The following is a 27,324-nucleotide window of genomic DNA, read 5'->3' as shown; positions in this document are numbered from 1 at the left end:
TCGGGCCAAACAGTCAATAGAGAATATTATTTATCCGTTTTGAAACCTTAGATAGATGCTGTGTGTTGGAAACCCCCGGAAATGTGAGCAAACAATTCTCAGATTTTGCATGATGATAACGCGCCATCGCACTGATCAAAGAGAATACAAATCGGCCTGCCGGGGGTGTTTGGAGGACTGGGTTAAACGTTGGCACATGTATGTTGCTTCAGACGGGTCATATTTTGAAGGAGATAATATAAATTTGCCTTAAATTTAACTCAGTTTTGTTTAATTTAAACATTCCCGGTACTTTCTGATCATAAGGTACATATATGCGGCTTTGCGGACAGCAATGTGTGATTCGCTGGAAGTCGCATTAACTCGCGACTGTCGCACAGTTAGAAGACATATTTACATATGTACATATAAGGGTGCATACATACATACGGAGCCGCGGCCACTCGACATGACAAAAATTTAAGATTTATCAAGTATTGGCAAATAATTCCACGCGAAATATTCCAATATTGACTATTTTCGAATGGTCGCGAAAATCGCGTTGTGCTTGCTGTTGCTTTTGCGTCTATCAAAGTATTGTGTTTTTGTAAGTACAATATTAGGAATATCGACTGGTGAAAGACAAAAGTACACGGAAGCAAGAAGGGAGCGCTGTGCTCGGGCATATGTATATGTATGCTTGAATGTATGAACGTGCATGGATGTAGTAACATATGAATACAATTATTTTGTAGGAAGTTTAGAAGGCAAGTAGGTATATATGTATGTATGTATATAGCTAGGACATAAAGTCGGTATATATGCATACATAGAGCAGAATTGTTTTTGCACTTGTTAGGAAGAAGCTCGTTCACTAGTGCGTATGTGTATTTGATTTCTTGTAAGAATGTGATGTGGTATGACATGTGTACATACATAAGTCAAGGTTATTTGGGCATACTTGCATATGTGATATGATGTTCTTGCGCTTGTGCATTATTGTTTTTCATATACAAATGTACATACATACATATGTATGTAAATGCTGTCGAATACATAAACTATAAATTGACATACAATATAAAATAAGTGTTGATTTATCTTAAACCGTTCTTTTTTTCTGAATGCAAATACCTCCTATTGACATGTACATACATATTATGTACTTATGTATATTTCATATACCATCATTTATTTACATATAAAGTATACGTTCATTTATGTACATATGTGTGTAATGAAAAACTTCATGAATTACTTTCAGAACTTTATTAAAATTTATTCGCGTCGCGCGCATGCACAAAACCTTTTGTTCACAGGCGCAGAAATAAACGCTCTGCGTATTTATCCTCCCCACGTGACTCGCCATCAATTCTCGGCACATATTTTTTTTTTTTCGTTTTCAAATTTTTTTTTAATGTAATCGTAAAAAAATTTGTAATACATTTTATGTATCCGCTTATCATTTCAAAAGTAACAAAATGGTCAAAAAATAAGCATTCGAAGAAATAAACGCACCGCCTATTTTTCCTCGCCACATGTTAGACTCGAGTTCAATTCCCGGCGCAAACTTTTTTTTATAAATTTTTTTTTAAATCGTTTTTTTTTTAATGTAATTGAAAAAAAAATTATGTAATAAATTTTACGTATTCGCTTATTATTTCAAAAATACGAAAATAGTAAAAATTTAATTGGTTTAATGTCGAGGTGAGAAATGTGTTGTGTGTTGAGGTGAAAGATATGTGGTGTTTCTAATATTTGTGTGGGCAAAAGTCAGTGAGGTGTCTATAAACTCGGTGTGCTAAATGACCTTATTACAAATCTTTCAAATCTCAATTGTACTAAAAAAAGCTCACAGTAACATTTGCACCTTCTCATTGCATTAACATTCTCTGGTACTACTACGATAAAGGCAAAAATGCATCTCATGCTGCCTATAAAATTTGTGCAGTTTATGGACCCGATACAGTTTCCATTTCCACCGCACAACGATGGTTTCAACGTTTTCGTTCTGGTGCAGAGGTGATCGAAGATGCGCCACGGTCCGGAAGGCCTGTCGTCAAAAATTGCGATAAAATCGCTGAATTGATCGAAAGAGACCGGCATAGTAGCAGCCGTAGCATCGGTCAAGAGCTGGGCACGAGTCATCAAACCGTTATAAACCATTTGAACAACCTTGGATTCAAAAAGACAACCTATTATGCAATCACACTATTGAAATCCATTACTGATTTTTTTTCGCGCTTACTCTCGGCAAAATGTTTCCGCGCTAACAGACAGCTGATGCCCGTGCATCAGCTGCGCGAGCGGTCTGAGCTTGGTTACATTTCGAGAGCCGGACCCTGTATTTATTAGTATTTTTAATTCTAGAACACAATTATTTTAATACCGCGACCGGTATGGCAGGAAAGTGTATTGATGTTGATTCAGCATCGCCATCAACATCAGTAATCTAAGCTTCATCTCCGTCAGTTGCTCTACGCCAGTCACAGCAACCTAATGGAAAAAAACGTGGCAGAAGTGCTGAGGTATAGAATGGAGGAGCCATCAATCTCTTCAAAAGAAGATGTATTGAGAAGGAAAACAAATCCAACAACTCAGCGGACTCATTGGGGAAAATGATTGGCGGAATGGTTTCTAAAATGAGTACAGCTAACCAAGCCCGGGCCATGTAGCAAATATTGGGGGTAAGATTTGAGATAGAGTGTTATATTGTAATATCTTCCGTTATTCCCTTAAGGGGTTATACGCAGTTATGAAGCAAATAAAAGACGGGTTGTCAAGGATTTATCCTGAAGAAACTTCAGAATATTTTAATTTGAAAATTTTTGGCGGTTATAAAAGCATCCTTCAAGAACGTAACAAAATTTTTTATTTATGAAAATGTGGATTATAGAGCGCGCTGCAGGCGATTTCTCGAACCTCTTTTAAAAAAAGACGATTTACGGTGTACATCGTAACTCAGGATTGGATTATCTGAAATCAAAAAACCAAACAAATTTTGTTAGTATATTAGATTATCTAGTAATTAATCGTTCGGCTAATCAAAATAGTGAATTTTCACAAATTGGCAGCTTTTAAAAGAAATGATTTCGATTTTTACGTTAAAATTTGGCCGTAAATTGATTATAAAATGGAAAATAAGTATCAGATTTACAAAAGGAACGATTAATTACTAGAAAATGTATCTTTAAAGATTGAGTTAAAACGGTTGAACAAACAAGCCGTTTTCGAGATATCGTGTACACCGACTTGAAAAATGCCGTTTTGAAAAAAACACGTTTAAAGTTTCAATACCTACCTTAAAACGTGCCGAGGCATCTCTACATATTTAGGTATAACTCCGAAAGTATTGCTTAGATCTACTTCAAATTTCGTGCGTATACTTTTGAATATATGTACATTACAAAAATGTAATAAGAAAAAATCGATTTTTTTGAAAGTCATAACTGCGTACATATAACCCCTTAACACAAGCCAATATAATATAAATACTAATATACATATAGTACGTACATAAATATGTACTTCTCACATTAATTTACTACTTTATTTTTACATAAATGCAGTTCCAAGAACTGTTTACCCATTTATTTAGTTCGCTATTAATAATTTGCATTTCCGTTCCCACTAACTAAAATTCAACTCGAATATTTAATTTAACACAGACGGCTTTGTTAAGAAAAAGGTTAATAAGTGTTCAATAAAAGTATAAGTTGCATTATTGCAGTTTTAATAAAGCAATTCTTTGGAATTGCTTAATTCCAGACGGCACATGACGGAAACGCAAGTTTAGTTAAATTATAATATGTATGTATCATATGTAAGTTATGTACGTATGTTAGGCTGGCGAAAATCCTCCACTGAACCCTCCCCGAGGGTGCCAGCTGGTAATAAGTACCAGAGTTTTCCTATTTTCAGGAGGTACTTAGCTAAGTTAAGGGTACTATGGGTAGGGTTCGATACTCCTCAATAGTACAGCACTACTCAAGGTACTTTTAACGTGGTCGGGGGTGAAGGGCTGGATTAAGGTGTGATGCGAGCCGTGCCGAGAATCTGTCAGGCTTGAGGCCCTTCTAATAAATAACCAAGTCTCGAACGGAGCTTACGGATAACTGGCGTCCTCCGTAATAACTAGCCTTACCCGTGTAGTTCGGAGCTATGCACGGGCGGACATCCTTTCTCCGACACTCGTGGGTCCAAAAATGCAGAGTCCTAATTCAAAAACAAACAAAAAAAGGAGATCGGTCCTCCTTCTAATAGACCGACAGGAACAAACAGTTCCGCAATAAAAGCAACGGTCGCACTGAGCTCGAAGAAAACGCCATCCATCGGCTTAATAAGTCGATCGAAACATACAGCGACAGTCTCAGCGAAAGCGAGGCCAGTTGCCACACAATCAGAACTGGACACAGGTCCAAGTACAAGTACAGCCCCCAAAAACGGTCCCGGCCGGAAGCACTGCTACTGCTAGCTCCGGTACCGAAGGATGACCGCTTGTGAGGGTGGTAGACCCAGCGAAAGCGAGCTACCAGGATCGCAGAAACGCAGCTCGGCTCCTAAGGAGGGTGCACGAAACTCACCCAAAGGAAGGTGAAATGTCACAGGAGTTGAAATGTCACAGGAGATTTCAACCCCGACTTCAAACCAATACAATCGGCTCCAAAACGACAGCGGTCCTTGGAGGATAATAAGCCAAGCGCAAAAAGGCACAAATCAATGGGCGTGACGCCCAGAAGATCATTTGCAGAGGTTGCAAAAGACCGCTTTATCATAGGAGTCCTGGACGAGAACTATCCTGAAGGTACGATCCCCAAGGCCCAATGGAAATGGATCGAGGCCGAGCTAACGAAAGTGGCACTGAAGGTTATTCTGGAGAACCCCGGCCCCCCCTGCGTGCGAAGACTTAGGCTGGCACCAAGGCCAGATAAAAATAATAGCGTGCGACGATGAGAGATCGGTTCAGCTGCATAAAGAGGTCATCTCCAAAGTCGGCGAAGTGTACCCAAATGCCAAGCTAATGGTCGTGGACAGGAAGGATATTCCGTCCAGGCCACGAGCAAGGGTTTGGTAACCTTCAACCGTCGAAGACCCGGAAGAGATTATGAAGCTCATTCGGGTCTGCAATCCGGATATCCCAACGCAGGAGTGAAGGTATGTCAAAACACTTACCAACAAAAACAGCGTGAAAGAATCGAAAGAACAGAAGCGCGCCACCATGCAGGCTCTCCTGCTCCTCACAGAAAACTCAATTGAACCGTTAGCGAAATGCGATGGGCAATTGAGATACGGTTTTGTAAAGGTGAAGCTTCACATTTATAAAACCTACACGGATGCAATTGAGTTCCTCACCACGAAGGAAAGTGCAAAGCTCATGAGCGAACTAGAATCCATGAGCGAAACCGAGCCAATGAGCGAAGACGACCATCCCACCGAAGAAGAATACACCTCTTCAGGCTCAGAAATGGGCTTAGGGAGGTTGTACTTCGAACGGGAGGGTAAGTATTCCGTACAACAGCGTAAGAATTCCGAAAGGGAACTTTTATGCGAAAACAAAGAAGACCCAGACATAACGCTAACAGCTGATGCATCTTCTGCAGATAAACCTACATCATTGTAAGGAAGCCTGCCTTGCCCTCCTGGATCGTCTGGCAGAAGATCAGCCGGATGTAGTCCTCATCCAGGAACCCTGGGTACGGAATGGCGAAATCTGCGGTCTGAGGACATGAGGGTATAAAGTATACAAGACCAATTGTGAAGGTACTAAAAGAGCATGCATAATTGCAAAAGCACATCTTAACATATTTATGATTCAAAATTTCAGTAACGCAGATACTACGACGGTTAGCTGGGAAGTGAGCGGAAGCAACATCTGGCTAACCTCGTTCTATTTTGCCGGAGACGACACAGGTCCACTGCCGTCGCCGCTAATAAGAAGCCTTGTGGAAGACTGCAAAGCACACAACCGCAAACTAGTCCTAGGAGGTGATGAAGTAAAAATTGACGTAGGCATTGATGGGCTTAAGTTGTATAACAGTTCAAGTAAAGTTTTGTGGCCCATCCTTGGAGCAATCGTTGGCTTTCCAAACGAGTACCCTTTTACCATTGCTTGCTTTTCTGGGACGGAAAAACCGTGGAACGTCAATGATTACTTAAAAGATTTTTGTGAGGAAGTAATTTATTTGAAAGAAAACGGACTTCAAGTGGGATCAAATCCCATAAAGAAAAAGTTTGATATCCGTTTATTTTGCTGTGATACACCTGCCCGTGCCTTTGTCACAGGTGTACAGTCTCACAATGGTAAAAATAGTTGCTCAAAGTGTGATCAAGTAGGAAGTTATGTAAATAAAAGGATTTGCTTTTCGAAAAAAGTTCATAACCTACGCTCTGATGTTTCTTTTAAATATAGAGCAGAACCGGCACATCATAGTTCTACTTTTAGAACTTGCGAAAGCATTTTAGAAAAATCAGGTTTTAAAATGGTGTCGCAATTTCCACTTGATCCAATGCACCTAGTCGATCTTGGTGTAACTAAAAAGTTGACTCAGTTGTTAATGAAGAGAGCTAATGTCACTGAAATTAATGAAAAAATTAATTTTTTGTCAAAATATGTTCCTACAGATTTTGGTCACGTGTGCAGGGATTTCAATGAAATCAATAATTGGAAATCGACGGAATACAGACAATTTTTATTGTATATTGGAATTTTTGTATTAAAAGACTGTATTGGTAGTGATTTTTACTTTCTCTTCCTCCTATTGCACACTGGAATACGGCTATTATCAAGCCAAAAATCATTAAAAACTGAAGCAGACGTAGCACAGAATATTTTGCAGGAGTTTGTTCATTTGTTTGGGCAAATCTTTGGTGACTATTTAGTTAGTTATAATGTGCATGGGTTGTTGCACATAACAGATTGTGCTAGGCAGTATGGAACTCTTGATAGTTTTTCGGCATATAAGTTTGAAAACTATATGCAATATTTAAAGAAAATCGTTAAAAAGCCAAACAAAATTCTTGAGCAAATACATTTTAGGCTAGAAGAAGGAAATGATGTCGAGAATATTTCAAAAATTGGTGCTTTCAAAATTGATCACAAAAAAGAAAAAGATTCCTACTGTTTTAGCAGAAAAGTTGGGCCTGTCAAAATAATAGGTATAGGTGATTATTTAATAGGATACAGTTTTGGCAAATTAGAAAACTATTTTGACCAACCGGTACAATCTTCTCCGGCACTAGGTATAATACTAGGTGATCAATTAGGTAATGAAGAAATAAAAATACCCAAAGAGGACATTGCATACAAATACTTTTGCATACCCCATGAAGGCAAACACTTACTTATACCAGTTCTGCATCACCTTTTCCACGTTTTTGAAAATTAGATTTAACATTTAAAATATTAAGAAATTTGATACTGCTGTTTTTTTATGCTATTATTACAGATATGGAGTTTTTGTTCAGCGAAGAAAGCATTGGCATTGAGGCTCAGCAGCCAGTTGGCGACAAGGGTATTTTAAATGCATATATATATATATTATATTTATATTGTTAATTTAAACTTAAATTTCTAATTTTTCCCAGCAGTTGAGGAATTGTAAAAAACGGTTTTAACAAACCAAGCAAAATTATTGGAAAACCAAAAAATAGTTATGGACCAATTCTTTCATTTCGGCAAGCGACTAACTAATTTAGAAAACATATTTAATGAAAATGTACGTATTTAGCGGCATACCACTGTCGTATCAAACTATTTATTTACATTCTTATTTTGATAACTATACAGAAAATCGAAGCCAGTGAGCAGCTAACACAATTTAAGACGGTGCGTGAATGTAAGGTCCTACTCCGCAGGATTCATCATTCTGTTTGTAAAATGACTGGAGAAGAAGTGGATGAAATTCAAACGGAAATATCGTCCACATTACCATTGCAAACGCTAGCTGCAGCTGAAGAATTTGAAAAAAAGCTGCTGCAACAACAATATCTTGAGGCAATGGTTAGTAAAAAAATAATTTCTTCGTTCTTGTCTAATAGATGTTTTTGTTTTAATTTTTAGAAAACTTTACTTTTGAAAATTAAGGGTCCTGAAACGACTGTTGACGATTTGCTTCGTCAACTTTATAGTAATGAAATGTTGTCGCTTTGCAACTGGGATGGTAGGGGCAACAATGAAGCATTGTCCCAATATTCTCTTGTTTCGGACATACTTTTTGGTAGGTAAATTTGTACTTTCTTTTGTTTTTGGTTATTCACTTTATTTAAAATTGTAATATGGTAAATAACTAGTTCTAAAATTTTGCACAAAAATTAAAAAAAAAATTTACATATATACATATATACACCGCATCTATAACATTGTATCTGTTTTCTTGTTTCAGATATTTTTCAGCTATGCGGACGAGCAACTTACGAGAAGAACATTCGTAGGTCAATTGAGCTTAGTCACCACCGTTTTAAGCAGCGAAATTATCGGCAGCGGAATTTAAATAAGAAATAATATTTAACACTTAATATATATAAAAAAGTTATATGTAAATAAATTATTAATTAGAACTAAAAAAAATGTAAAATTAACTATTAATCAATGAATGTATTTACCTTTTGCCTTCGAATATTACAGTTTATACTATTTTCACACTAATTTTGCCTTAATATAATTTTTTAAATATAATTATAATATATATAAAGAAGTAGGTATACTAATAACTAGTAAATAAATAAATTACTAATCAAAAATACTAATCAAATTAAATGTAAACGTACTTTTGTTATTAAAATAGTTTCGTGAAAACACAGTTTCTTAAATATAAGTGTAAATATATTAATAGAGTTAAATAAATGTTATTTACGTTATATTTGTCGTCAATTTGTAAAAGAAAACCATTAAACTAAAACAAAATGAAATAAATATAAAAAAAAAAAATTTGTTTGTGACTCGAACCGGGGATTTTGGATTGGAAAGTTGCATTGCTAGCCGCTCGGCTATCGCGCTATGCTGCCGGCGCTGGCTTAAAAGTTATTTTGTTCGTCGCTACGTTTATATGAAACTGGCACTGGCAAACGAATCCATATGTATGAAAGGGATAAAAAATCACACGTACACAAAATTTTTGGCACGATTTTCCCAACGCTTTTAACAAAGTGATTGTAAAGGGGCGTGGTTAGTGATAGTTTAACGACCACGCGTGGCGGTTACGTGAAGGGTAACCTGACCGCCACTCTTCTTGCTGGGAAACTTTCAACTAACGCAGAATATGTGCATATAAAAGTGCGAATCGAATAAATGAGTGATTTAGATAACTTCATTAATAATTGTAAATTAGCGCAACCGTGAAAGATGTGTTGAGTATGCGGTACATAGTCTCAGGTTTGACTCAGGTTCAAATCCTGTACACAGTTTTTTGCTCGATATTTTTATTTCATTTTTTATATTTGATTTAATTAGAATTGATTTAAAATAGTGTATTCAGGTTTTTCTAATACCTGTTATTTAGAAATTTATTTTCTATATAACATTATTCATACTTCTTTTGAATTAATTTATATGTAAAACAGCCATAAAGGGAATCATATGAATATGCATTCCTATATTTAATCTCTTCAGTCAAATCTGAATACTTACATACACATATTGATGAGAAAATATTCTAATATCCATGGATGCATCCAGAAAGCCAAACGCGCATACACGCATATGTATACAAATATATACAAACCTTCAACGAACGCAAAATGTATGCATATAAAAAACAGCAACTGCGACCGTCTTCTTGTCCGTCAGTGAAAAGATGGGATATGTATACCCTATGAGCAAAAAGAACCGGGAAGGTGATATTGACTGTTTCCTTCGATTGCCAAGGCATAGTCCACCATGAGTACCTTCCATCGGGCCAAACATTCAAAATAGAGAATATTATTTATCCGTTTTGAAACCTTAGAGAGATGCTGTGTGTTGGAAACCCCCGGAAATGTGAGCAAACAATTCTCAGATTTTGCATGATGATAACGCGCCATCGCACTGATCAAAGAGAATACAAATCGGCCTGCCGGGGGTGTTTGGAGGACTGGGTTAAACGTTGGCACATGTATGTTGCTTCAGACGGGTCATATTTTGAAGGAGATAATATAAATTTGCCTTAAATTTAACTCAGTTTTGTTTAATTTAAACATTCCCGGTACTTTCTGATCATAAGGTACATATATGCGGCTTTGCGGACAGCAATGTGTGATTCGCTGGAAGTCGCATTAACTCGCGACTGTCGCACAGTTAGAAGACATATTTACATATGTACATATAAGGGTGCATACATACATACGGAGCCGCGGCCACTCGACATGACAAAAATTTAAGATTTATCAAATATTGGCAAATAATTCCACGCAAAATATTCCAATATTGACTATTTTCGAATGGTCGCGAAAATTGGCATATGGGCGGCTCGTTTTATGAATGAAATTGAAATATGAACTCGAACTTATGAATGAACTTTTTGTTTTTGTTCTAAATTGTTCAGCGCCGTCGCTGATAGAATCATGGCCGCTGCGACTGCGTCTACGAATGTATTTTGTTTTTGTAGTCGCTAGGCTTAGATTTTAGCTTTGGGCGACATGCGCATGTGAGGTATGTATGTGTTTTTGTTGTGTTCTAGAACATTTTAGAATGTGTGGTGGCAAAGCGGCCATCGCGTTGTGCTTGCTGTTGCTTTTGCGTCTATCAAAGTATTGTGTTTTTGTAAGTACAATATTAGGAATATCGACTGGTGAAAGACAAAAGTACACGGAAGCAAGAAGGGAGCGCTGTGCTCGCGCATATGTATATGTATGCTTCAATGTATGAACGTGCATGGATGTAGTAACATATGAATACAATTAATTTGTAGGAAGTTTAGAAGGCAAGTAGGTATATATATATGTATGTATATAGCTAGGACATAAAGTCGGTATATATGCATACATAGAGCAGAATTGTTTTTGCACTTGTTAGGAAGAAGCTCGTTCACTAGTGCGTATGTGTATTTGATTTCTTGTAAGAATGTGATGTGGTATGACATGTGTACATACATAAGTCAAGGTTATTTGGGCATACTTGCATATGTGATATGATGTTCTTGCGCTTGTGCATTATTGTTTTTCATATACAAATGTACATACATACATATGTATGTAAATGCTGTCGAATACATAAACTATAAATTGACATACAATATAAAATAAGTGTTGATTTATCTTAAACCGTTCTTTTTTTCTGAATGCAAATACCTCCTATTGACATGTACATACATATTATGTACTTATGTATATTTCATATACCATCATTTATTTACATATAAAGTATACGTTCATTTATGTACATATGTGTGTAATGAAAAACTTCATGAATTACTTTCAGAACTTTATTAAAATTTATTCGCGTCGCGCGCATGCACAAAACCTTTTGTTCACAGGCGCAGAAATAAACGCTCTGCGTATTTATCCTCCCCACGTGACTCGCCATCAATTCTCGGCACATATTTTTTTTTTTTCGTTTTGAAATTTTTTTTTTTTAATGTAATCGTAAAAAAATTTGTAATACATTTTATGTATCCGCTTATCATTTCAAAAGTAACAAAATGGTCAAAAAATAAGCATTCGAAGAAATAAACGCACCGCCTATTTTTCCTCGCCACATGTTAGACTCGAGTTCAATTCCCGGCGCAAACTTTTTTTTATAAATTTTTTTTTTTAAATCGTTTTTTTTTAATGTAATTGAAAAAAAAAATTATGTAATAAATTTTACGTATTCGCTTATTATTTCAAAAATACGAAAATAGTAAAAATTTAATTGGTTTAATGTCGAGGTGAGAAATGTGTTGTGTGTTGAGGTGAAAGATATGTGGTGTTTCTAATATTTGTGTGGGCAAAAGTCAGTGAGGTGTCTATAAACTCGGTGTGCTAAATGACCTTATTACAAATCTTTCAAATCTCAATTGTACTAAAAAAAGCTCACAGTAACATTTGCACCTTCTCATTGCATTAACATTCTCTGGTACTACTACGATAAAGGCAAAAATGCATCTCATGCTGCCTATAAAATTTGTGCAGTTTATGGACCCGATACAGTTTCCATTTCCACCGCACAACGATGGTTTCAACGTTTTCGTTCTGGTGCAGAGGTGATCGAAGATGCGCCACGGTCCGGAAGGCCTGTCGTCAAAAATTGCGATAAAATCGCTGAATTGATCGAAAGAGACCGGCATAGTAGCAGCCGTAGCATCGGTCAAGAGCTGGGCACGAGTCATCAAACCGTTATAAACCATTTGAACAACCTTGGATTCAAAAAGACAACCTATTATGCAATCACACTATTGAAATCCATTACTGATTTTTTTTTCGCGCTTACTCTCGGCAAAATGTTTCCGCGCTAACAGACAGCTGATGCCCGTGCATCAGCTGCGCGAGCGGTCTGAGCTTGGTTACATTTCGAGAGCCGGACCCTGTATTTATTAGTATTTTTAATTCTAGAACACAATTATTTTAATACCGCGACCGGTATGGCAGGAAAGTGTATTGATGTTGATTCAGCATCGCCATCAACATCAGTAATCTAAGCTTCATCTCCGTCAGTTGCTCTACCCCAGTCACAGCAACCTAATGGAAAAAAACGTGGCAGAAGTGCTGAGGTATAGAATGGAGGAGCCATCAATCTCTTCAAAAGAAGATGTATTGAGAAGGAAAACAAATCCAACAACTCAGCGGACTCATTGGGGAAAATGATTGGCGGAATGGTTTCTAAAATGAGTACAGCTAACCAAGCCCGGGCCATGTAGCAAATATTGGGGGTAAGATTTGAGATAGAGTGTTATATTGTAATATCTTCCGTTATTCCCTTAAGGGGTTGTACGCAGTTATGAAGCAAATAAAAGACGGGTCGTCAAGGATTTATCCTGAAGAAACTTCAGAATATTTTAATTTGAAAATTTTTGGCGGTTATAAAAGCATCCTTCAAGAACGTAACAAAATTTTTTATTTATGAAAATGTTGATTATAGAGCGCGCTGCAGGCGATTTCTCGAACCTCCTTTAAAAAAAGACGATTTACGGTGTACATCGTAACTCAGGATTGGATTATCTGAAATCAAAAAACCAAACAAATTTTGTTAGTATATTAGATTATCTAGTAATTAATCGTTCGGCTAATCAAAATAGTGAATTTTCACAAATTGGCAGCTTTTAAAAGAAATGATTTCGATTTTTACGTTAAAATTTGGCCGTAAATTGATTATAAAATGGAAAATAAGTATCAGATTTACAAAAGGAACGATTAATTACTAGAAAATGTATCTTTAAAGATTGAGTTAAAACGGTTGAACAAACAAGCCGTTTTCGAGATATCGTGTACACCGACTTGAAAAATGCCGTTTTGAAAAAAACACGTTTAAAGTTTCAATACCTACCTTAAAACGTGCCGAGACATCTCTACATATTTAGGTATAACTCCGAAAGTATTGCTTAGATCTACTTCAAATTTCGTGCGTATACTTTTGAATATATGTACATTACAAAAATGTAATAAGAAAAAATCGATTTTTTTGAAAGTCATAACTGCGTACATATAACCCCTTAACACAAGCCAATATAATATAAATACTAATATACATATAGTACGTACATAAATATGTACTTCTCACATTAATTTACTACTTTATTTTTACATAAATGCAGTTCCAAGAACTGTTTACCCATTTATTTAGTTCGCTATTAATAATTTGCATTTCCGTTCCCACTAACTAAAATTCAACTCGAATATTTAATTTAACACAGACGGCTTTGTTAAGAAAAAGGTTAATAAGTGTTCAATAAAAGTATAAGTTGCATTATTGCCGTTTTAATAAAGCAATTCTTTGGAATTGCTTAATTCCAGACGGCACATGACGGAAACGCAAGTTTAGTTAAATTATAATATGTATGTATCATATGTAAGTTATGTACGTATGTTAGGCTGGCGAAAATCCTCCACTGAACCCTCCCCGAGGGTGCCAGCTGGTAATAAGTACCAGAGTTTTCCTATTTTCAGGAGGTACTTAGCTAAGTTAAGGGTACTATGGGTAGGGTTCGATACTCCTCAATAGTACAGCACTACTCAAGGTACTTTTAACGTGGTCGGGGGTGAAGGGCTGGATTAAGGTGTGATGCGAGCCGTGCCGAGAATCTGTCAGGCTTGAGGTCCTTCTAATAAATAACCAAGTCTCGAACGGAGCTTACGGATAACTGGCGTCCTCCGTAATAACTAGCCTTACTCGTGTAGTTCGGAGCTATGCACGGGCGGACATCCTTTCTCCGACACTCGTGGGTCCAAAAATGCAGAGTCCTAATTCAAAAACAAACAAAAAAAGGAGATCGGCCCTCCTTCTAATAGACCGACAGGAACAAACAGTTTCGCAATAAAAGCAACGGTCGCACTGAGCTCGAAGAAAACGCCATCCATCGGCTTAATAAGTCGATCGAAACATACAGCGACAGTCTCAGCGAAAGCGAGGCCAGTTGCCACACAATCAGAACTGGACACAGGTCCAAGTACAAGTAGAGGTGCACTAGCCCGGCAGTCAACTGCGATTCAGCCCCCAAAAACGGTCCCGACCGGAAGCACTGCTACTGCTAGCTCCGGTACCGAAGGATGACCGCTTGTGAGGGTGGTAGACCCAGCGAAAGCGAGCTACCAGGATCGCAGAAACGCAGCTAGGCTCCTAAGGAGGGTGCACGAAACTCACCCAAAGGAAGGTGAAATGTCACAGGAGTTGAAAGAGGCGATTGAAAGAGCGAATGCGATCATTCCTGGTTTCAACCCCGACTTCAAACCAATACAATCGGCTCCAAAACGACAGCGGTCCTTGGAGGATAATAAGCCAAGCGCAAAAAGGCACAAATCAATGGGCGTGACGCCCAGAAGATCATTTGCAGAGGTTGCAAAAGACCGCTTTATCATAGGAGTCCTGGACGAGAACTATCCTGAAGGTACGATCCCCAAGGCCCAATGGAAATGGATCGAGGCCGAGCTAACGAAAGTGGCACTGAAGGTTATTCTGGAGAGCCCCGGCCCCCCCTGCGTGCGAAGACTTAGGCTGGCACCAAGGCCAGATAAAAATAATAGCGTGCGACGATGAGAGATCGGTTCAGCTGCATAAAGAGGCCATCTCCAAAGTCGGCGAAGTGTACCCAAATGCCAAGCTAATGGTCGTGGACAGGAAGGATATTCCGTCCAGGCCACGAGCAAGGGTTTGGTAACCTTCAACCGTCGAAGACCCGGAAGAGATTATGAAGCTCATTCGGGTCTGCAATCCGGATATCCCAACGCAGGAGTGAAGGTATGTCAAAACACTTACCAACAAAAACAGCGTGAAAGAATCGAAAGAACAGAAGCGCGCCACCATGCAGGCTCTCCTGCTCCTCACAGAAAACTCAATTGAACCGTTAGCGAAATGCGATGGGCAATTGAGATACGGTTTTGTAAAGGTGAAGCTTCACATTTATAAAACCTACACGGATGCAATTGAGTTCCTCACCACGAAGGAAAGTGCAAAGCTCATGAGCGAACTAGAACCCATGAGCGAAACCGAGCCAATGAGCGAAGACGACCATCCCACCGAAGAAGAATACACCTCTTCAGGCTGAGAAATGGGCTTAGGGAGGTTGTACTTCGAACGGGAGGGTAAGTATTCCGTACAACAGCGTAAGTATTCCGAAAGGGAACTTTTATGCGAAAACAAAGAAGACCCAGACATAACGCTAACAGCTGATGCATCTTCTGCAGATAAACCTACATCATTGTAAGGAAGCCTGCCTTGCCCTCCTGGATCGTCTGGCAGAAGATTAGCCGGATGTAGTCCTCATCCAGGAACCCTGGGTACGGAATGGCGAAATCTGCGGTCTGAGGACATGAGGGTATAAAGTATACAAGACCAATTGTGAAGGTACTAAAAGAGCATGCATAATTGCAAAAGCACATCTTAACATATTTATGATTCAAAATTTCAGTAACGCAGATACTACGACGGTTAGCTGGGAAGTGAGCGGAAGCAACATCTGGCTAACCTCGTTCTATTTTGCCGGAGACGACACAGGTCCACTGCCGTCGCCGCTAATAAGAAGCCTTGTGGAAGACTGCAAAGCACACAACCGCAAACTAGTCCTAGGAGGTGATGAAGTAAAAATTGACGTAGGCATTGATGGGCTTAAGTTGTATAACAGTTCAAGTAAAGTTTTGTGGCCCATCCTTGGAGCAATCGTTGGCTTTCCAAACGAGTACCCTTTTACCATTGCTTGCTTTTCTGGGACGGAAAAACCGTGGAACGTCAATGATTACTTAAAAGATTTTTGTGAGGAAGTAATTTATTTGAAAGAAAACGGACTTCAAGTGGGATCAAATCCCATAAAGAAAAAGTTTGATATCCGTTTATTTTGCTGTGATACACCTGCCCGTGCCTTTGTCACAGGTGTACAGTCTCACAATGGTAAAAATAGTTGCTCAAAGTGTGATCAAGTAGGAAGTTATGTAAATAAAAGGATTTGCTTTTCGAAAAAAGTTCATAACCTACGCTCTGATGTTTCTTTTAAATATAGAGCAGAACCGGCACATCATAGTTCTACTTTTAGAACTTGCGAAAGCATTTTAGAAAAATCAGGTTTTAAAATGGTGTCGCAATTTCCACTTGATCCAATGCACCTAGTCGATCTTGGTGTAACTAAAAAGTTGACTCAGTTGTTAATGAAGAGAGCTAATGTCACTAAAATTAATGAAAAAATTAATTTTTTGTCAAAATATGTTCCTACAGATTTTGGTCACGTGTGCAGGGATTTCAATGAAATCAATAATTGGAAATCGACGGAATACAGACAATTTGTATTGTATATTGGAATTTTTGTATTAAAAGACTGTATTGGTAGTGATTTTTACTTTCTCTTCCTCCTATTGCACACTGGAATACGGCTATTATCAAGCCAAAAATCATTAAAAACTGAAGCAGACGTAGCACAGAATATTTTGCAGAAGTTTGTTCATTTGTTTGGGCAAATCTTTGGTGACTATTTAGTTAGTTATAATGTGCATGGGTAGTTGCACATAACAGATTGTGCTAGGCAGTATGGAACTCTTGATAGTTTTTCGGCATATAAGTTTGAAAACTATATGCAATATTTAAAGAAAATCGTTAAAAAGCCAAACAAAATTCTTGAGCAAATACATTTTAGGCTAGAAGAAGGAAATGATGTCGAGAATATTTCAAAAATTGGTGCTTTCAAAATTGATCACAAAAAAGAAAAAGATTCCTACTGTTTTAGCAGAAAAGTTGGGCCTGTCAAAATAATAGGTATAGGTGATTATTTAATAGGATACAGTTTTGGCAAATTAGAAAACTATTTTGACCAACCGGTACAATCTTCTCCGGCACTAGGTATAATACTAGGTGATCAATTAGGTAATGAAGAAATAAAAATACCCAAAGAGGACATTGCATACAAATACTTTTGCATACCCCATGAAGGCAAACACTTACTTATACCAGTTCTGCATCACCTTTTCCACGTTTTTGAAAATTAGATTTAACATTTAAAATATTAAGAAATTTGATACTGCTGTTTTTTTATGCTATTATTACAGATATGGAGTTTTTGTTCAGCGAAGAAAGCATTGGCATTGAGGCTCAGCAGCCAGTGGGTATTTTTAAATGCATATATATATATTATATTTATATTGTTAATTTAAACTTAAATTTTTAATTTTTCCCAGCAGTTGAGGAATTGTAAAAAACGGTTTTAACAAACCAAGCAAAATTATTGGAAAACCAGAAAATAGTTATGGACCAATTCTTTCATTTCGGCAAGCGACTAACTAATTTAGAAAACATATTTAATGAAAATGTACGTATTTAGCGGCATACCACTGTCGTATCAAACTATTTATTTACATTCTTATTTTGATAACTATACAGAAAATCGAAGCCAGTGAGCAGCTAACACAATTTAAGACGGTGCGTGAATGTAAGGTCCTACTCCGCAGGATTCATCATTCTGTTTGTAAAATGACTGGAGAAGAAGTGGATGAAATTCAAACGGAAATATCGTCCACATTACCATTGCAAACGCTAGCTGCAGCTGAAGAATTTGAAAAAAAGCTGCTGCAACAACAATATCTTGAGGCAATGGTTAGTAAAAAAATAATTTCTTCGTTCTTGTCTAATAGATGTTTTTGTTTTAATTTTTAGAAAACTTTACTTTTGAAAATTAAGGGTCCTGAAACGACTGTTGACGATTTGCTTCGTCAACTTTATAGTAATGAAATGTTGTCGCTTTGCAACTGGGATGGTAGGGGCAACAATGAAGCATTGTCCCAATATTCTCTTGTTTCGGACATACTTTTTGGTAGGTAAATTTGTACTTTCTTTTGTTTTTGGTTATTCACTTTATTTAAAATTGTAATATGGTAAATAACTAATATAGTTCTAAAATTTTGCACAAAAATTAAAAAAAAAATTTACATATATACATATATACACCGCATCTATAACATTGTATCTGTTTTCTTGTTTCAGATATTTTTCAGCTATGCGGACGAGCAACTTACGAGAAGAACATTCGTAGGTCAATTGAGCTTAGTCACCACCGTTTTAAGCAGCGAAATTATCGGCAGCGGAATTTAAATAAGAAATAATATTTAACACTTAATATATATAAAAAAGTTATATGTAAATAAATTATTAATTAGAACTAAAAAAAATGTAAAATTAACTATTAATCAATGAATGTATTTACCTTTTGCCTTCGAATATTACAGTTTATACTATTTTCACACTAATTTTGCCTTAATATAATTTTTTAAATATAATTATAATATATATAAAGAAGTAGGTATACTAATAACTAGTAAATAAATAAATTACTAATCAAAAATACTAATCAAATTAAATGTAAACGTACTTTTGTTATTAAAATAGTTTCGTGAAAACACAGTTTCTTAAATATAAGTGTAAATATATTAATAGAGTTAAATAAATGTTATTTACGTTATATTTGTCGTCAATTTGTAAAAGAAAACCATTAAACTAAAACAAAATGAAATAAATATAAAAAAAAAAAATTTGTTTGTGACTCGAACCGGGGATTTTGGATTGGAAAGTTGCATTGCTAGCCGCTCGGCTATCGCGCTATGCTGCCGGCGCTGGCCTAAAAGTTATTTTGTTCGTCGCTACGTTTATATGAAACTGGCACTGGCAAACGAATCCATATGTATGAAAGGGATAAAAAATCACACGTACACAAAATTTTTGGCACGATTTTCCCAACGCTTTTAACAAAGTGATTGTAAAGGGGCGTGGTTAGTGATAGTTTAACGACCACGCGTGGCGGTTACGTGAAGGGTAACCTGACCGCCACTCTTCTTGCTGGGAAACTTTCAACTAACGCAGAATATGTGCATATAAAAGTGCGAATCGAATAAATGAGTGATTTAGATAACTTCATTAATAATTGTAAATTAGCGCAACCGTGAAAGATGTGTTGAGTATGCGGTACATAGTCTCAGGTTTGACTCAGGTTCAAATCCTGTACACAGTTTTTTGCTCGATATTTTTATTTCATTTTTTATATTTGATTTAATTAGAATTGATTTAAAATAGTGTATTCAGGTTTTTCTAATACCTGTTATTTAGAAATTTATTTTCTATATAACATTATTCATACTTCTTTTGAATTAATTTATATGTAAAACAGCCATAAAGGGAATCATATGAATATGCATTCCTATATTTAATCTCTTCAGTCAAATCTGAATACTTACATACACATATTGATGAGAAAATATTCTAATATCCATGGATGCATCCAGAAAGCCAAACGCGCATACACGCATATGTATACAAATATATACAAACCTTCAACGAACGCAAAATGTATGCATATAAAAAACAGCAACTGCGACCGTCTTCTTGTCCGTCAGTGAAAAGATGGGATATGTATACCCTATGAGCAAAAAGAACCGGGAAGGTGATATTGACTGTTTCCTTCGATTGCCAAGGCATAGTCCACCATGAGTACCTTCCATCGGGCCAAACATTCAAAATAGAGAATATTATTTATCCGTTTTGAAACCTTAGAGAGATGCTGTGTGTTGGAAACCCCCGGAAATGTGAGCAAACAATTCTCAGATTTTGCATGATGATAACGCGCCATCGCACTGATCAAAGAGAATACAAATCGGCCTGCCGGGGGTGTTTGGAGGACTGGGTTAAACGTTGGCACATGTATGTTGCTTCAGACGGGTCATATTTTGAAGGAGATAATATAAATTTGCCTTAAATTTAACTCAGTTTTGTTTAATTTAAACATTCCCGGTACTTTCTGATCATAAGGTACATATATGCGGCTTTGCGGACAGCAATGTGTGATTCGCTGGAAGTCGCATTAACTCGCGACTGTCGCACAGTTAGAAGACATATTTACATATGTACATATAAGGGTGCATACATACATACGGAGCCGCGGCCACTCGACATGACAAAAATTTTAGATTTATCAAATATTGGCAAATAATTCCACGCGAAATATTCCAATATTGACTATTTTCGAATGGTCGCGAAAATTGGCATATGGGCGGCTCGTTTTATGAATGAAATTGAAATATGAACTCGAACTTATGAATGAACTTTTTGTTTTTGTTCTAAATTGTTCAGCGCCGTCGCTGATAGAATCATGGCCGCTGCGACTGCGTCTACGAATGTATTTTGTTTTTGTAGTCGCTAGGCTTAGATTTTAGCTTTGGGCGACATGCGCATGTGAGGTATGTATGTGTTTTTGTTGTGTTCTAGAACATTTTAGAATGTGTGGTGGCAAAGCGGCCATCGCGTTGTGCTTGCTGTTGCTTTTGCGTCTATCAAAGTATTGTGTTTTTGTAAGTACAATATTAGGAATATCGACTGGTGAAAGACAAAAGTACACGGAAGCAAGAAGGGAGCGCTGTGCTCGCGCATATGTATATGTATGCTTCAATGTATGAACGTGCATGGATGTAGTAACATATGAATACAATTATTTTGCAGGAAGTTTAGAAGGCAAGTAGATATATATGTATGTATGTATATAGCTAGGACATAAAGTCGGTATATATGCATACATAGAGCAGAATTGTTTTTGCACTTGTTAGGAAGAAGCTCGTTCACTAGTGCGTATGTGTATTTGATTTCTTGTAAGAATGTGATGTGGTATGACATGTGTACATACATAAGTCAAGGTTATTTGGGCATACTTGCATATGTGATATGATGTTCTTGCGCTTGTGCATTATTGTTTTTCATATACAAATGTACATAATATACATACATATGTATGTAAATGCTGTCGAATACATAAACTATAAATTGACATACAATATAAAATAAGTGTTGATTTATCTTAAACCGTTCTTTTTTTCTGAATGCAAATACCTCCTATTGACATGTACATACATATTATGTACTTATGTATATTTCATATACCATCATTTATTTACATATAAAGTATACGTTCATTTATGTACATATGTGTGTAATGAAAAACTTCATGAATTACTTTCAGAACTTTATTAAAATTTATTCGCGTCGCGCGCATGCACAATAGAGGTGCCAAACTATCGATGGCACTATCGTCACCATCGATGGTAGGGCACTATCGAGCTACTGAACTATCGATGGTTCAAAGTCTCGATAGTGGACGATAGTATCGTCAAAAGAGCGATTTACACATCACCAAGCAAATATTCGCGCTTTTTTTATTTGTGGCGTCGCTTGTGTACAAATATTAAAAAGTGTAAAGTGTTTAAAATAACAATTCCTAAAAATATATAAATGGATCGCTTTCTTAAACGAGGTAATACATTTTTCAAATAATTAGTAAGAATGCTTAGAACACTTTTGTCTAATTTTAGGACGCAGTTCTGCTGCAGCAAATTGCGATTGCAACAGTAGCGACAACGAAACAAATTTTGTGTTGGAGAAGCCTGCACAAAAAAGAAAAGTAAAATTTCGGATGTGTGGAATTATTTTAAAAGATCTGATGATAAGAAATTTGCCAAATGCCTTAGTTGCGCCAAGGAGTATAAAACCAGTGGCAACACATCGAACCTGCGTGATCACCTTAAACGGTTTCACCTGAATTTGGACAGAAATGCTCCTGATACACAAGTTGCTGAAGATGTTGAACAAGACGAGAACATTGCGTCTTTCAGCAGCAGCTGCAGGTCAAGCATGCGGTCAGTGGAGTCATACACTAAAAGGGCTGTGTTGTATGATGCAAGCGTAAAAAGGACTTAGATGAACTCGTAGCAGAGATGGTTGCTGAGGATATTCAGCCCTTTAGCATAGTGAAGGACAAAGGATTTATTAAATTAATTACAGATCCACGTTACAAGCTTCCCAGCCGGAGTCATTTGGAAAACGTCCTGATGACCAATTTGTTTAAAAAAACGACGGAAAAATTGTCAACAATTTTGGAGCAGGTTTCGAACATTGCTATCACTTGCGATATGTGGACATCTAGTGCTAACGTGAGCTTTTTAACGGTAACGGTTCATTTCGTACATGAATACGGCATCAAAACGACATCGCTAGCAACCAAAAAACTGATCGATACTACAAATCACTCGTCACAAAATATTGCAGACACTTTAAAAGATATACTAACATCTTGGCACCTTGTCATGTCGGTCTCCTTGCCGCGGGGATGAGGCTTAAGTGGTGGGTTAACCCCATTCTATGGAGATTAACTTACCACGAACTAAGAGGGCAGCTTCATATAGGAATTGGGTATCCACTCATCCGCGGAACGGCGGAATTGGTGGCCACCCAAGTACTATGTGGAGAGTACCGTACCGACAACCTGGCAGGAGGGATAAAATGCATTTCTTTTCTTATGTGGAGGCTAAATAAAGATATTTCTGCACGAGGTAACCCACTTTTGGGAAATCCTCCCGTCGAGCAATCGACGGCTCGGGCATCGGATGTGCAGGCCCGAACCCCACATTCCCCTATGACCGGAACTGACACCCAGGGTTCCGGAGGAAGCGCATTACTAGTGGTGAAACATGGCACATTGGCTATGCCAATGGAGAGCCGAGTGAGTGTGAGCGATACACCGCCATCGAAACGATCTGAAGCAACTGAACAAGTTGTGGAGGATGTGGAGATGGCGGACAATCTCTCAGTAGACTCAGACGGATCTCTGGTACCGAGTAAGTCTTTGACAACGGTTAAACCTGGTGTGAATCAGGTAAGTACCGGTAAAAAGACCGAAGTTATTGGAGATTCGAACGCAGGTGTTGGTCTAACCGCAAGGCAGATCAAACGAAGAAGACAGAAGGCGAGGCAAGCCGAAGCACTAGCTAAGGCAAGGACTCAAGCTCCGTCAACTTCGACACCTGTAACGGAAACGGGAAAGCGTGGCAGAACAGAGGATTCCTCTGTAGCGCTGCGCTCTTCCGGAAACGAAACGGGGTCTGTGCCAACGACCGGGAAGAGGAGGAAGGCAAAGAAGAGGAAAGTTGAAAAACGCAATTCGGAAATGCCTGCATCCTCGACCCCATCCAAGGCAGACAAACCTTTGCCTGACAAGGCAGAGGCTAAGGGACCTCAAATGTCGAATGACACTCTTCCGTCAACGTCTGGCGAATCATTCGCGAGAATGGCAGCAAAGGCAATGACGGTGGAGATACATACCGACAAACAAGATGGTCTACTGTCCAAAGGGCAACAAGACTATCTTGACAGCTATCTGTGGAAAGCTATCGGTGAGTCGAAAGACGCGCCGACTTTCGAGGGGAAAAGCGTGGTGGACGGCATCGTAAAGGTGCACTGTTCCAATGCTTTTTCCCGAGAATGGCTAGAAAAAGCGATAGCAAAAATCCCAGCCTGCGAAAACAGCAAGTTTATTCTTGTTGAGAGTAGCAAAGAAAGGCTGCTACGAGCGAGTGTCTGGATTCCGGGTCCTTCCTGTAATTCAGCAGAACTCCTCAAACGCATCCGTGTTCAGAATAAGGATCTTGACACGACTCTCTGGAGAGTATACTCGTGCACCAGGCAGAAATCCGCTACCACTTCGGAGGCAGGTTCCCATCTGGTACTGGGTATCGATCTTGGGTCCCTCAAGGTTCTTAAGTCGAAGTACGGGTGCCGTCCCCACCTACATCTGGGGCGGATCCAGTTCCGCGTCCAGGATAAGGTGGAGGACAAAGCGTAAATATACTCAGTCTCATGACTGAAGTAATATTTACACAGATAAATCTGCAGCATAGCAAAGCGTCTACGGCTCTCTTGTGCCGTAGGCATGCAAAACTGCAAACAAACCCACACATAATACTTATACAAGAACCATGGGTATGTCACAAGCGTATCTGTGGTCTAAGTGCTATGTCGTGGGGACAAATACTTCATTGTGAAGGGAATGTGAGACCGCGAGCATGTATTATCATGCCGAGGTTGATCGAACACACGATGTTAAAAGAGCTATGCTCCGGAGATATCGTTGCTGCAAAAATAAAGTACTTGAAAAGTGGGAACAGTGTCGAAGCTATTATAGTTTCGGCCTACCTACCCTACGACTCTTTACAGCCACCTCCTTCGAGGGAGCTAAGAGAAGTGGTCAAGTACGCAGAATCCAATAATCTGGGGCTAATAGTGGGCTGTGACGCAAATTCACAGAACATTGTGTGGGGAAGCAGCAAATGCAACCCCAGAGGTCTCAAGCTACTGGATTTTATCCTGTCATCCGATTTGGTCATTCAAAACACTGGTAACAAACCAACTTTTGTGACCAGAAGGAGACAAGAGGTGATTGATTTAACACTTACCAATAGGTCAGTTGGAAATCAAATCAACCGATGGCGAGTTTTGGAGGAGGACTCTCTTTCTGATCATCGTCTTATCGAATTCCGACTGGGAATTGACACAATATCAATACCTTCCGGTAGGAATCCTCGAAATGTGGACTGGGACAGGTATGGTGAGCTTGTAACAGAGCGATTACCAAACCTGAAAAAACTCAAATCAGCAGAAATGATTGAAGATGCGACTAAGAAATTAGAAGGTACTTTAATCAATTGCTTTGAGGAACTGTGTCCACTCAGGCAAAGCAGACAGGGGAAAGCGGTTCCTTGGTGGAACCCTGAACTGTCGAAGCTTCGTGTACGGTCCAGGAAACTTCTTAATAAGGCCTTGAAGACCAAAACAGAAGAGGACTGGGCCAATCATCGACTTACACAGAGAGAATATAAGAAAAAAGTACGGCAAGCCAAACTTGAATCCCATAGAAATTTCTGCAGTAACGTCGAAGAAATGAGGGAAACAGCGAGACTTTGTAAGGTCCTTCATTTAGACCGCTCAGTAAGGCTGGATTCCATTCGAAAACCTGATGGTTCATACACCATTTCCAAATCGGAAACGTTTAATGCTCTACTCGAAACTCACTTTCCGGGTAGTAGAACTATCTCTGAAGTTGAGAGTGGCATGAACAACAACGGTGGCAACGGTGGAACCTCTAGGTACAGCTGGTATATTGCTAGTCGGATAGTGACAAGGGAATCGATAAGGTTTTCCTTATCTTCCTTTGAGAACTTTAAATCCCCTGGACCTGACGGAATATATCCACCAATGCTTAAAAAAGGAGGAGACAGGCTGATTGAGGCCCTGAAAAGGATCTTCACAGCCTGTCTTGCATTTGGTTATATACCATCCCAATGGCGACGCGTAAGAGTAGTATTTATTCCGAAACCAGGAAAAGATGACTATTCCCTAGCAAAAAGTTTCAGACCAATCAGTTTGACATCGTTCATGTTGAAAAGTCTGGAACGAGTGGTGGAGAAACATATTCGAGTGGGGGTATTGCCGAGAAGTCCACTTAGTAGAAATCAACACGCTTACCAGAGTGGAAAATCATGTGAATCAGCCTTACACGATCTTGTTAGCAAGATTGAAGCTGGGCTGGAAGCTGACGAATACACAATGGGCGTGTTCGTGGACATTGAGGGGGCTTTTGATAATGCCACTTTCGACTCGATATGTTCTTCTGCCGAACGACACGGAGTTAATCAAGCCATTATAAAATGGATATACTCCATGCTCTCTGAGAGGCTGTTAACCGCTGGTGGGAGCGATGACGAGCAAATCACAGTCAGGGCCAAGCAAGGATGTCCCCAAGGGGGTGTTCTTTCTCCGCTGCTGTGGTGCTTCGTCGTAGACTCCCTATTAGTGGAGATGCAGGAACTCGGCTTTCACGTCCAAGCATATGCGGACGACGTCTGTGCGCTAACATCGGATAAATCCTTAAGGAGGCTTTGCACGAAAGTGCAGAGGATTCTTGACAAAATCGATGATTGGTGCATGAGACAAGGTCTTTCCGTTAATCCGAACAAAACAACTATAGTCTTGTTTACGAGAAAACGGAAATTGGAGGGACTCAGTCTTCCAACACTGAAAGGTGTGACACTTGGTCTTTCCAACGAAGTTAAATATCTAGGAGTAATCTTGGATAAGAAGCTGACTTGGGAGACACACGTTTCACTGAAGGTGAATCGTGCATTGAAGATTTTTCAGCAATGCCGTAGAGCCTTTGGCAAAACTTGGGGTCTGAAACCTGCTGTGGTCCTATGGATATACACGGCACTTATCAGACCAATCATCACTTACGCTTCTGTGGTCTGGTGGCGACGGAGCATGGTTAAGTCCACAATCCGGGAACTATACAGGCTGCAAAGAAGTGTATGTTTATGCATCACGGGTGCCATGAGTACAACCTCTGGAGATGCCCTAAATGCTATGCTTGATTTGCTCCCCCTGGATCTTAAGATACAACAGGAAGCAATAAAAGCTATGTGTAGACTCCATAAATATGGTTTCTGGCACGAAGATGGAGCTTCGGGACACAGAGAAATCTTTAAGTTGCTGTCGGAGCAGTATCCACTGTTTTTGGCACCTAAAGATGACCTGATACCCACAGTTTCATTCGGAAGGAAATTTGATGTCAGATTTCCATTGCGTGAGCAATGGAGCAATCCAGGAGGCATGCAGGGAGGTTTGACGGATATTTTCTTTACCGATGGGTCCAAGACTGAAATAGGGTCTGGAGCCGGATGGTACTTAAACGATAGTAATAAGTATCACTACGCTATGGGGGGAATGGCAACTGTCTTCCAAACAGAAGTTTTTGCCATCCTAAAAGTAGCCGAATGGATAATCGAGAGGAGATGGAGCGGGAAACAGATTGGAGTCTTCAGTGACAGTCAGGCTGCATTGAAGGCCCTGGAGAACGCGAAGCAAACCTCAAAGATTGTTCAAGAATGTAAGAAGAAGCT

The 27,324-nt window shown here is 38.6% G+C and overlaps 2 protein-coding genes across 2 annotated transcripts; both read left to right on the top strand.

The window, feature by feature from the left end:
• The first annotated feature begins 7,641 nt into the window (after positions 1-7,641).
• Positions 7,642-8,479, top strand: LOC128870272 (uncharacterized). Its single transcript, XM_054112872.1, has 4 exons — positions 7,642-7,694; positions 7,766-7,978; positions 8,039-8,195; positions 8,361-8,479. Exons 2-4 carry the CDS (start codon positions 7,856-7,858, stop codon positions 8,477-8,479), a joined length of 399 nt encoding a protein of 132 aa, XP_053968847.1. The 5' UTR covers positions 7,642-7,694; positions 7,766-7,855.
• A 9,274-nt stretch (positions 8,480-17,753) lies between these two features.
• LOC128870271 (uncharacterized) lies at positions 17,754-18,663 on the top strand. Its single transcript, XM_054112871.1, has 4 exons — positions 17,754-17,873; positions 17,945-18,157; positions 18,218-18,374; positions 18,545-18,663. Exons 1-4 carry the CDS (start codon positions 17,811-17,813, stop codon positions 18,661-18,663), a joined length of 552 nt encoding a protein of 183 aa, XP_053968846.1. The 5' UTR covers positions 17,754-17,810.
• The last annotated feature ends 8,661 nt before the right edge of the window (positions 18,664-27,324 follow it).

Source organism: Anastrepha ludens, chromosome X, assembly GCF_028408465.1.
Source record: "Anastrepha ludens isolate Willacy chromosome X, idAnaLude1.1, whole genome shotgun sequence".
Taxonomy (NCBI): domain Eukaryota; kingdom Metazoa; phylum Arthropoda; class Insecta; order Diptera; family Tephritidae; genus Anastrepha; species Anastrepha ludens.
This window is presented reverse-complemented; position numbering and strand designations above follow the sequence as displayed.